The sequence below is a fragment of the Nanorana parkeri genome, unplaced genomic scaffold (genome assembly GCF_000935625.1).
Source record: "Nanorana parkeri isolate BGI_ZX_2015 unplaced genomic scaffold, ASM93562v1 scaffold1260, whole genome shotgun sequence".
In the NCBI taxonomy this organism is placed as follows: domain Eukaryota; kingdom Metazoa; phylum Chordata; class Amphibia; order Anura; family Dicroglossidae; genus Nanorana; species Nanorana parkeri.
Genome location: NW_017307528.1, coordinates 216,884 through 229,404, shown reverse-complemented (window position 1 = coordinate 229,404; position 12,521 = coordinate 216,884). Strand labels below are relative to the sequence as shown.

The following is a 12,521-nucleotide window of genomic DNA, read 5'->3' as shown; positions in this document are numbered from 1 at the left end:
CCGGAACATGCCAGTCACCCTTTAGGAAAAAACTCGCAGGCACCCAGACCGGGGAGTTACGCAGGAAATACAGTAACACCGGGAGAACCTTCATTTTAAGCAGATTAACCTTCCCTATCATGGAAATTGGCAAATGCTTCCACGCCAGCAGCCTCCCCTTAACCTGTGCAAGGGCCGGGGCCAGATTCAGGGAGTGGTAGTCACCCACCCTAGCCCAGATCTTAATTCCAAGGTACATGATCTGTGAGACCCACTGTAGAGGGATTGATCCATCAGCCGAGCTTATAGTGCCCTCATCTAGAGGCAGGATATGGGACTTGGCCCAGTTCACTTTCAAACCAGAAAACACCGAGAACTGATCAAGAATCCTCAGCGCCTCCCTAAGTGATGGTCCTGCATCTGCCAAAAACAAAATTAAGTAATCCGCATATAAAGCCAGCTGCTCTTCAATAGTTCCCACCCTGAGTCCCTCTAGCTTCACGGAGGTGCGCAAGGCCACTGCCAAGGGCTCCATCATTAATGCAAACAGCCCCGGCGAGAGGGGGCACCCCTGCCGGGTACCCCTCCTCACCGGAAAGCTATCCGACAAGGCAGAGCGGCTATAGGTTCTCTATACAGAACAGCTATCCATCTACAAAAGTGCGGGCCAAATCCCATATGTTGCAGGACAGACCCCATGTACCCCCAATCCACTGAATCAAAAGCCTTCTCAATATATAAGGAGACCAGTGCTTTAGACCCAACAGTAGTATGAGTGAGTTGGAGATTTGTGAAGACCCTGCGCAGATAAGTATCAGTCGATTTCCCTGGAATAAATCCCATCTGGTCAATATTGACCAGGGAGGAGATAACCCCTCCTAGTCGCGTCGCTAGGATTTTGGTCAGAATTTTTAAATCCATGTTCAGAAGAGCTATCGGGCGGTAGGAGGAGCAACACAATGGGTCCTTCATCGGTTTAGGTATAAGGACAACATTCGCCTCATACATGGAGTCTGGTAAGCTTCCCCTCTCCAAACAATGACTATATAGACCCTGCAGGCGTGGTGCCATCTGATCCAAATAATACCTATACCATTGAGCTGGGAGGCCATCCGGTCCCGGGGCCTTCTCGGCCGGGAAGGAACTAATTGCCATCTCTATCTCTCGGACCGAGATCTCCTTCTCCAAGGATTCTCTATCCAGTTGCCCAAGACAAGGGAGCCCCAGTCTCCCCAAGAGGGAACCAAGGGCGTCCCCGTCATAAGGCGCAACTGGAGCATAGAGCACGCTATAATATTGTCTAAACTCCTCCATTATCCTGACCGGATCCGTCACCCGCTCCCCCAATATTGTTAGTATACATGGGATATTTGTTAAGGGATGATGATCTGCTACCAACCGGGCTAGCCGGTTACCATTTTTGTCACCTTGTTCAAATCGCGCCTCTGCTGCCTCTCGGAGAGAGCAGACCGTCAGGGTCTGAAGGTGCTCCTGCAGAGCTCTTCTCGCCACCCTGAGAGCCCCCAGGGAATCCTCACCTGGGGAAGTCGCATAGGCACTCGCACACTCCTCTACCCGCTGCAACTCCTCCCTTTCTTTGGCAAAGTCGCGTCTAGACACTTTGATGTGGGAAATATATTCACCGCAGGGATACGCTTTAAACGCATCCCAGACTATGGGGAGGCTCCGCCGACCCCTCGTTGTGGGTCCAATATTCCCCCACCAGGGGGGATACTCTGCTCGCCACCCCTCCTCCTCCATCGTTTGATTTGTTTTGGACTTTATTTCACTGTGTATGTTATGTGGTTTGAGTTTAGCTTATAATCATATAATCATTGTTGTATTTTTAAATTTGACATATACTGTAGAGATGGGGTGTGTATAAAAAAAAAATTCCCCCGGATGTCAGATACGCTAGGTATGGACTTGGCCCTAAAAAAAAAAAAAACACACAAAGAACATACAACAATCAAACAGAAGTCGGTACTACAAATTCAAACTGTACATTTATTTAAAAACAAAACAGTAAAATACAAAATGAAATCTTCCTAATAAAAAAAAAACACAGAAATATGAAAACACTTACAGTATGTATTTGTGAGAAGAGAGATTGTATCTTTTATTTTTACATTCCTTTTCTTTTCTTTTTGTTTTCTTTTTTTCTTCCTAAAGACATTAGTGATTAAAAATAGAAATCTTGGGGGGAATGGGGGAAGAGGGCAGAAGAGTGCATGTTGAAGACAGACTGTAGAGGGCACTTGATGACTCTGCTGTCCTTTGGGGCTCAGACCCCGCTGGAAAATTTTGCTGCTTCACCCTACTCAGTCTTTAGTCCTTCCCCTTCCCCTTTTTGCCTGCAGGGAAAAAAAAAGAAAATTACATTTTATGAAAAATGTTCCATGGCCATGTCACATTGGGGATATTTTAGGGGATTATGTGTAAGTTTCAGCTCCAGTGAGTATAGCATTGAATCCTAAAACATACCCACAGGACACTGGGGAGCTCTAGGGCTAAAGTGGACGGGGTGGCATCGCAGGGGGCTCAGGCACTGGAGGGGCCTGTGAAGTTCAACACAGGGCACCTGCTACCTATTTGAAGTGTCCTTCGGGGGAACCCATCGGTGCTCCACTATTGCAATGTGGAGTGGGACCCACTGCAATTGTAAAGGGTGTTGTGTTGTTTTTTTTTTTCCCTTCAGCTTTCATTTATTGATTTCCCCACCCCCTTCCCCTAAGTGCAGCCACTTGGATAAATAATTGACTTCCTCTGGTGGACTGCCATGAGGATGGCTCCCCAAAGGAAAGACTGTTGAGAAAGGTAAATATTCATCCAAGGGGGGAGCTGCACACAGTGTGGGCAATTAATTCAAAGACCGCTGTACTAAAGGCTATTTATGTTTATGATGCAACTGTATCTTACAGTTACACTATTAAAGAGCTGGCACCAATGTTGATCACTGCAGCCTGAAGGTGGCAGTGTTCACCTGCAGGCTTACATTATTATCATTGAAGCCTTCAGCCTGCATGTGATCACCATGTCAGAACAGATGTGGAGATCACATGACAAGGAACCACTCTATTTGGTTCCTGATGGTCAATGGGGACCTCAACTGTCATTGATAGCTAGGATTAAGAACTTGGTGCCATGCAAAGTGTAGGCTTTTGGCTCCCAAAGAGGAGACTGTTAATTATTGCTTCCTCAGCTCTGGTCATTGTGCTGAGAAATGTAAAAAATGTGGGTGGCACCTACATGAGCTGAAGGAACTCGCCGACCATCATCGATGACATCTCCAACTACAAAAACTGTTGCCTGACTTTTATGCCAATCCAATGACTTCAATATTTTTTGTGTCGCCGATTTGGGGCAGATATGCAAATTCACCTGCTGCATGCTTGTTCTGATCAGTGTCTCAAAGTATTCAAACCAAAGACAGCCAGGTAAATAATTTCGGAAAGAACGTTCACATACATGTTTGTCTTGACAGGTGTACTTCATAGTGGTCCACAGATCATAGCACTTTGCGAAATGCTGCTCTTTGCATAGGTTTCTGTGAAAGTGTGCCTTCCAAGTTCTGGTGCTCACCTGGGACTGACTCACAACTCCTATTTCCTATATTATGGTGCGTTTTAAGGAATGTTGTCTAAAGATCCAATTGTCCATCTTGAATTGCGGTTCTGGCAAACTCACCTTTGGATTTGGACTTGTTTTTAATGGAGCAGGGTTTGGTAGCATCAACGGTTTGCTGGCACTCTGCGTTGTACATGGCCTTCTTCAGCATTCCAGTGCGGCTCTTTACTCCGGTCTCGGTGTTGCAGTCACCCCAGGTAGTGAACTTGTATTTGCAGTCAGCTGGAGGGAAAGAAACGGAGGGAATAGTGTTACTGCTAAGACAGCCTCTGTGCATCTGCAGAAGATGCACCAAATATTTGAGCATATAAACCCAAAAACTATTTTTCAGTATGTTGGGTATTATGTCTTAAGGGGTGGGGGTGTGACATCATCTGTTCTCTTCCAATCACAGAATGCCTTGTATTCTTAGGAAAATTACATAGCCTTTTGCTTATGGATGAATGTGAGGAGGGGAGTGAGTGATACGACCGCATCGATGTACTGCTCAAGTCGCATCTCTCCCTCTCCTCAGTACTCGGAAGCTCGCCGTTGTGTGTATTAGATAGAATTCTGCAAGGTAAGATTATTATATTTTGCAGCATACTTTGCACATAACACACAGCTTTATAATAATAATAATTATTATTATTATTATACGTGATTTCTATAGCGCCAACAGTTTGCGCGGTGCTTTACAATATAAGGAAGACATTAAAATCACAATACAATTCAAGACAAGATGGTAAGGAGGGCCCTGCCCCTGAGGGCTTACAATATAAAAGAATGATCATTTACACACCCAGTGCGGTGTGTAAATTATCATTTTGCTCTGGGTGTGGCTTTAAGAAGAATTGAATATGGAGAAATAGGACGATGACAATCACTGAAAAATAGATTTTAGGTTTATATACACTCTAAGTGGTGTAACCCATAAGTTTCCTGAAGACCTCAGATGGCAGTCCAATGCTCAGGCATAATATGACTGACCACTGAAAAGTTACAACATACGCAGACATGGCCCAATCAGCAAGCAGGCACTGTAATGGCTGTGGAACAAAGCAGACATTTTCCAGTCTTTCGCCTGTCTCAAGGGGTAAATAATGACAAGTTTGGAGTTCTAACCCTGAGAAGAGTTGGCCAGAGCCCACATACAGTTTGACACCTTATTTTGCTAATTCCATATTGCTCTTCATTATATTGGGCCACCCGTCTCACCTCCAAATGGTTTCTTCCAGTTGCATGGAATTTTGCACTTCAGTTTGCTTGTCTCCTCTTTGCAAGTTCCCTCCCGGGTTCCCACACCACAATCCTTGCTGTTCGGGACACAAGGGCCCCACTTCCATTCTGAGCAGTCCGATCCGCCTTTTTTAGCTTTGTCTGTTGAGAAAAAAAGAGGGTGGCAAAAGCTGTATGTCAGCACAAAAAGAAAACTGGAGGCAGAGTAAGGGAACTAATGGGACAAATTTATGAGAACTGGAACAAAAAGGAAAAAGTTTTAAGTTATAGCTGAACCCTAACTTGGTGGCATTTAGTGTGTTAAAAGCACTGGGTATCACCCAATGTCCATGCCATTTGTAATTAAATACTGTTTCATCCTTTTTTGAGGATGAGAAAAGGGGAAAAAAATCCCTTTTCTCATCTGATATCCATATTTTTCAGCCACTTTCTGTCTACACGCACTGACTCCAGCAACGGCTGTACAGTATTGTTCAGGACCAAAATCCTGATGGTGACAATGGGAGACCATGCCTGTGCAATATGTGTTGGCATGGTCACAATGAATAAGTACAATTGGGAGACAGTTGTAGTTCCTTAACAGAATGTGTCTGAACAAAGAACAGGATCACCATTTTAATTAAAGAAGACTAAAAACAACTTTTCAAATGTCATTAACATGATAAATCTTAAATAAGATTTTAGTGATTTGGGTTTAGATCTACTTCAACCCCTCGGCTCTGGACCCCACCAGCCCTAAGGGGTTCTGATCTACTGAAGGCAAAGGCTGATTTCCCGATTACGTGATCACTGTGGTAACATGATTGGGAGCCTATCACACTGGCTTCCAATCGTCAACCATGACTGGGATAGCTCACTCGCTATGCTGGGAGGGCAGCATTTAATCCAGCTATATAAAGTTTGAACAGGTTCATCGGAGGAGGTAGCAGAGTGATTACCCAATCAAGGTGCTACTTCACCTTCACTGTCCAATCACAGGCTGTCAGAAAGGTACCAACCAAGCTGTAACTAGAGTGCAGCAAAGTTAGGTATGTAACTTGGCTGCAAAAGCTAACATCGGCACCTGGATCACTAGACCGGCTGAACACAATTACAAATCCTTTGGCCACCATTTTGGTGTAACCCCCATCAGAAAAATCAGGCACTCAGAGGGGAGAAAAAGAGGGGACCCGGCGGGGGGGAGAGAGGAGGGGAAGTTTGCCGGCGTCCATCACCAAGACGGCACACTCGTGAGTGATGGAGTCCCAGTGGGGTGTAAACCGGCGGCCGCTCCAGGTGACGCCACTCCTGGGGACGCCCCTGGTTAAGACGCACATCAACACGTGTCATGGCGCATGATGATGGATCATAACGCATATTTCACCAAGATGTGCATTATTACACGTGCTGACATCAAATATAATGTATTGCAATGCATATTTAAAACCAAGCTGAAATGTATGCTGAAATGCATCCACATGTACTTTGATGTTTCTGTTGAATTCAATGCAAAATGCATAGGTGTGACTCCAGCATACAACAACCGTGATTGTTTGGGAGTTCACCTGTTCTCAATGAAATGTGGAAAGGAGATGGAAAGGAGATGGAAAGGGGGGTGGGTGGGAATTTACAGATGAAGAGACCATAAATCACCTTTCTTGTTCTTGACGGCCTGAGAGCTGACAGCAAGGATTGCCACCAAGACGATGATGCACAAAGCTCGCAATTCCATCCTGCAACAGAAAGAGCACAAATAAAACCATGCACTGGGTTTTTAAAGAAAGTCTATAAAAGGCATTTGGATTTTGCTTGTTTGTGTCACCTTGAAAAGAAATCTACACTGAAAAAAATATATAATCTGCAATAATGAACTGTCTGTGACGCTGAATCAAGGGCTTCCTGAGTTACTGGCCTCAAACACATTTGCAGATCAGCAGTTATTATTTTTCATTGACTTCTATAGCTGCATGCTTATTCTAGATCAGTAACTCAATTTATTAATATCCAAAGATTCCATCATTCCGCTACAGATAAATGGACCTGCACATATCCTGACTTTATGAATAAGCTCTTAGGGAGTGAAATGCGTTTCTCCTTTTGCTTTTGTGTGAGCCAAAGCATTTAGGCCAGAGACAGCTAGGGCAAGAATGTTCGGCCAGGTCCTCAGTGTCCATTGACAAGTGTAACCTATTGAGAGTCCCAACTGCAGCACTTTTATTGTGACCAGCGCTGTTATTAGCCACCTGCAGCAAGCAACTGGGGCATATGAAAGTGCTAACTTATGTGCACATACATATGCACAATTTAGAAAATGTGGTTTGAGCAGCAGACAAAACAAGGGGTTTAGATCTACGCCTACAATATGTTTCAGGGATGCACTGCAAATGTGGATGTCCACCTCCCTGGTCAGAGAATGTGAGAATGGTAAGTATTGTAGATCAAGAAAATCTGTGTGACACTGTATAGTCCAGACAATGTAGAAGTTCCCTTTAAAACTGAACTCCAGTTATAAATAATCATGCATAAGTATTGGTCCAGCTTGGCCAATGCAAGTATGGATATGCCATACCTACTACCCAATGGCCCAATGCAAGTATGCACATGCCATACCTGATTGCCCACTGGGGATCCTATAAAGCACTGTAGTAGCCAGAGCATCTACAGTACTGGCTGTGATCTTCTGGGTCCTATTCAGCGCTGTGCTGAGCGGCTTCTCCTCTACTCTAAAACACGGGGCCACTCGCTCGGCACAGCGGCCATTCAGAGACCACCTTGTATTAGGGATGCACCGATATCGGTATTTCGATATCGAGTCCCGATATTTTTTCTTTTCGGTACTCGCCGATACTGAATACCGAGTATCGGAAGTCCCATGACCAAGTGGTAGAAATCCATTGATCCCCTCCCCCATCAACGCAACACTGCTCCCGCAGCTGCTGAATACGCAGATAGTGCCAGCATCTGATTAGATACAAGTGCTGTTCGGCCTAAATCTTTTGGACTGGCTCCTTTTGACAAAAGGAGTGGAGGGGTGCCGCTGGCGCAAACCAAAGCTTGCATTTCAGTTGGTTCATCGGGAGCAAGCCAAAATTCACTAGGTGTATGGGCAGCTTTACGAATGTTCACTAGCATTTAAGTTCCAGTTACACCCCTGGCGTGCCCCTACCCAAGCAAGAGCCACATAACCATGCTTATACCTATGCCAAGTGAACATGGTACTCATTCACTTGTAGGAGTACATGATGATGATAATGTTATAGTCAACCCATTGAACTCATTTTTTATATAGTCTGCAAACCTTGTGGGCAGTAACAGTATCTACTGTTAATAATAAACCTTGACCTTTCATGGGTCCATTTCTTTGTTAGTTCTGTATAGAGTAAGGGACAAAATCACAGCTTGTTTATTTTTTTTCTGTCCTTGCCCTATTGGGGTGACTTGCCTTCACTTTCTGCCAGAGACTCAACAGGAAGTATATAAAGTTTGGGGAATCCCCTCTGGTGTCACCCGGGTGCGGGCCGCACCCCCCTTGTGACGCCACTGTACCAGAAATAGACTTTGGGAGATTTCCCCTCACCTTTTTGTTCTGGGGACAACTGTACAAGTTGGTGTTTTTCCATCACTATCTGTCTTCTCAGCAACAATTGTCAGCAGTTCCCCTAAACTGTTATTCTTTAGTTAAAGCTTCTTTGTTGTATCTGTTAGAATACAACCGGAAGAGTATTGGATATTGTGTTTATAACTTAACAACTTCTTCATTATTTATTTAATTAGAATTAAATTGTTCCCTTGGTTTGTTTAGCTGCAATCCCAATGAATGTCAATAAAACTTCAACAATGGTCAGCAGGACAAATGGAGACTCTACCTAGCAGGGATGCAAAGCATAAGAGACCATAAAGGTTCTAATCCTTCCCTGATCTATGCAAATTTAAAAAAAGAAAGTTTTGGCTGTACATTTAATTTGCGAGGAGAACAAGAGTGTCTCACTTAAGACGAATACGCTCTAAATCCCGTTACAATAAATTGGCATAAGGTTTTGGTACAACAAAAGTGGTCAATCATAGCGCTCCTAAAAACTTTAATAGGATGACTGTTAAAAGAGCTATAAAATTGTGTACCGGGATCCAAGACTAATGTAAAAATAACAGCCCTGGGAAAAAAAACAAGACACATGGCAGGCCCATTAACGCGGCACATTCTAAGGCTGGAAAATAGAGTGCAGTGAGTGATCTCGCACACATAGGATGCCCCCTGCTGATGCTGCTGCTAAGGATTCCTGTACAAGCCCTAAAGAATCCAAAAATAAAGGCCAGCTCACAAAGGGAGCCCCTTCCACAGAGAATAATGTGCAATTCATCCAACCATAGATAATGTACTCTTCCAGGCACTCTATGAATTCTCCGGCCCCATAGGAGAGGTTGTGTTACACTCTGCTAACTCCATAAACTACACTACAAGCTACAAATGTGTTATTTAGCATGTCTTCTTTGTTTAAAAGGAAGCTGCAATGTATTCTCAATGAGTTTGCTTTGTTTTTGAGCCATTATACCTTAAAACAGCGGCGGTTTTTAATGACCGCTGCATGAAAATCAATTGCAAGTAAAGAGGAGCGAACTGATCGCTAGATTGGCAAATCGAAAAGAGTGTGTGTGAATGTTGGCTGTCTGCTTGTACTTATGCATACTCCATGTGAATGGCAGAATACACTTAAGGGTAATGTCCACTTTAAAAAAAATAAATAAATAAATACACACACATATTCATAAAAGAAAAAATCAGCATGTATTACGTTTTTTTTAGCATTGGAGCCAGTAAAGCATTGCAACCGCAATTGGTGGATCATGGGTGCAGCGCTCTGGCTCCTGCAGTGTGGATGGAATACTAAGGCCGTGACGTCATCACACTTGTATACCATTGAGAACTGCCAGGACTTGTGGTTTCTCCATTCACAAATCCTGTCAAGGGATCTGTGAATGGATGATGTGGCTGTGTGGGCGCAGGGTGCTGATGTGACCATGTTCATGTTGCACCCTAGTTATGAAAGGTAAACTTGGCCTTTGTAGTGTATGTATAGCCAAAATGTTTTGATGAATAGAGTAGAGAGGGGTCTAAGCACCCGGCAGGTTACTTTTTTGCGGTTTATGTGCCATTGGGGAAATTTCCCTTCACTTCCTGTCCCTGGGACACAACAGGAAATCTCCCATAGTAAGGAGAATTCGCATTACGCTGTCAGATTTTCTGACCGGTTCCTTCAGTCGTGCTAAACAATGTGGGGTAGCCCCACTGCAAGGGTTAAAAATGTATTTCTTGAAAGACACCCTCTTGCCAGACCAATTTAACAACAACTTTTGCAGAAGACTACAGTTGCAGCTGATATATTATTTACCTGTAAAAGCCTTCCTTGTGTAGACCTCAAAAAGCCGCGAGACCGCTGCCGGGTGCCACCATCTTGAATGTGATGTCAGCAGACTCACAGCTGTCACTGACAATCTATAGTATTCCCCTGTGCTCCTCCCCCGGCAGCTACATAAAAAGTTATATAGGGAGGGGAAGGGGCAGGACAGAGGAGCAGGGCCAGCACAGACCGTGTATAGAAACTCCCAGTAAAGTAGAGGGGTATGACATTCAAGGAGGGAGGGGTTCTGCTAGAGAATTTACTCTATTAAAAGGAGAACTATGGGGTTAAGGCTTTTCCACATGGTTTTCCTTAGGGTAACGGGAGGACACAAACTAGCGTCCTCCCGTCACCCTAGGCTCAGTATACCGCGAGCTGTAGCTCGCGGTATACTGAGACGCCGCAGCTGAAGTGGATCCCAATAATTGTGCCGGGATCCGCCCAACTGCGTGACTGACAGCTGGCTCTGCCTATCTAGAGGCAGAGCCAGCTGTACCCGCCCCCTCCCCGGTCCGTTCCGCCAGTCAGCGCTGGAGATCGGAGCGGGGAATCCAGATCCTCTGCTGTCACGGCAGAGACCCGTGACAGGATTGAGAGGTGAGCGAACGCCGGTATGTGTTCGCTCACCTCCCGATCTACTGAGCTGACCTGTGACAGTCTCATTGTCACAGGTCGGCTAGAACTATGAGGTGAGTGAAAAGCACTCACCTCATAGTTCTCCTTTAATGTTAAAAGTAGTCAAATTTGCTAGCAAGTTCAAAGCAAGCAAATAAATGTATTTAGGCAAAGGAAAAATTATACAAGGAATTATTTAAAATAATAATTTCTCCCCATTGTTTTCAGTTGGTGACAGGGTCTCTTTAATGTTATTAAAGGATACTCCTGGAGCAATATTCACCACCGATGTAACAAGGGACATTCTCCCATTGACCACCAATGTAACGGGGGCCCTTTTTCCACTCGCCAGTCCATTTGCACTGACCACTCATACCGGCGTTCGCTCACTTCTCGATCCTGTCACGGCTCTTTGCCGTGACATAGGAGGGACTGATTCCCCCCTCCACGCTCCGATCCTCCAGTGCTGACTGGCGGAACGGATGGGGGAGGGGGCGGGTACAGCCGGCTCTGCCTCTAGATAGGCAGAGCCAGCTGTCACTCACGCAGCTGGGCGGATCCAGACATAATTGTCGGGATCCGCTTCAGCTGCAGCGTCTCAGTATACCGCGAGCTGTAGCTCGCAGTGTACTGAGCTTAGGGTGACGGGAGGACGCTACTTTGTGTACTCCCATTACCCTAAGGAGAACTATGGGGAAAAGCCCTAACCCCATAGTTCTCCTTTTAATATAACTGAGTGTCCATCTCCCATCGATCACCAATGTGACTGGGTGCCCTTCTCCCGTTGAGCCTTAAAGTAACGGGGCCCTTCTCCCACTAGCCAATCCACTGGCACTGACCACCAATGTAAAAAGGGTCCCTTCTACCACTGACTATTAATGTAATAATGTAATGCCCTTCTCCTATTGACCCCCAAAGTAACGAGAGTGCCCATCTCCTGTTAATCACCAATGTACCTGGGTGGCCTTCTCCCATTAACCACCAAAGTAAGAGTACATGACAATTTTTACTGTCTGCATTTTTCTTCTGACCATAACTATTATTTCACGATTAATACGTATTGGAATTTTTTTTTAGCACAGGGGGCTCTTCAATCAATCTGAATCATTGTTTTCTTTTATGTAAAACGTTCTACAACTTGCTGATCATGCCTGTGTACCAGGAACTGTAGACAGCATCATTTTAAGCAAGGGTTTCCTAAATCCTGAATTTTTTTTTGGGGGGGGAATCACAAAATAAGTCTGCTCTATAGTATAAGCACGCAATACTCTTTGGTACGGACACCTCCTCAGATACAAATGACCAGCCAGAATGGCTCTTCCAGCAGTTCATCCCCTCCACCCATCACCTCTGGCCTCCGATTAATTTTGTAGGCTCATTCAATAAATGAATGCAAATGGCAGTGACATGCACTTTGCACAAGAACAACATCTTTGTATCATCTCATTGAATAAATCTGTAAATGTATACAGTTAGTAAGTAAGGACAAAACAAAGGACTTTTAGTTTGCTGGAATTCGGGCACAAAGACCTCCAACTACCTGGAGACCCTGTAAAGGTTTAAAAATAAAAACACCACCTCCCCTCCCCTCCCGCGACTGTTGTTTTTATGGTCCAGTCCATCTGTTGCATGCAGACTGTGACCTGTGCAAGGCTAACAGCCCCAGGCACATTCCAGCCACAGGACCCAGCATGGTACGCTCCCCGA

General features: G+C 44.9%; 1 protein-coding gene across 1 annotated transcript in view; it reads right to left on the bottom strand.

Annotated features, from left to right (window-relative positions):
• Nucleotides 1–2,094: 2,094 nt before the first annotated feature.
• Nucleotides 2,095–12,521, bottom strand: part of MDK (midkine (neurite growth-promoting factor 2)) — a 21,602-nt gene continuing 11,175 nt past the window's right edge. The window contains exons 2-5 of the mRNA XM_018568898.1: nucleotides 6,457–6,536; nucleotides 4,804–4,965; nucleotides 3,667–3,828; nucleotides 2,095–2,333 (exon numbers count right to left, since the gene is read on the bottom strand). Coding sequence (XP_018424400.1) covers nucleotides 2,308–2,333; nucleotides 3,667–3,828; nucleotides 4,804–4,965; nucleotides 6,457–6,535 — 429 coding nt within the window. The 5' untranslated portion in view covers nucleotide 6,536 and the 3' untranslated portion in view covers nucleotides 2,095–2,307. The remainder of the gene's footprint in view (nucleotides 2,334–3,666; nucleotides 3,829–4,803; nucleotides 4,966–6,456; nucleotides 6,537–12,521) is intronic.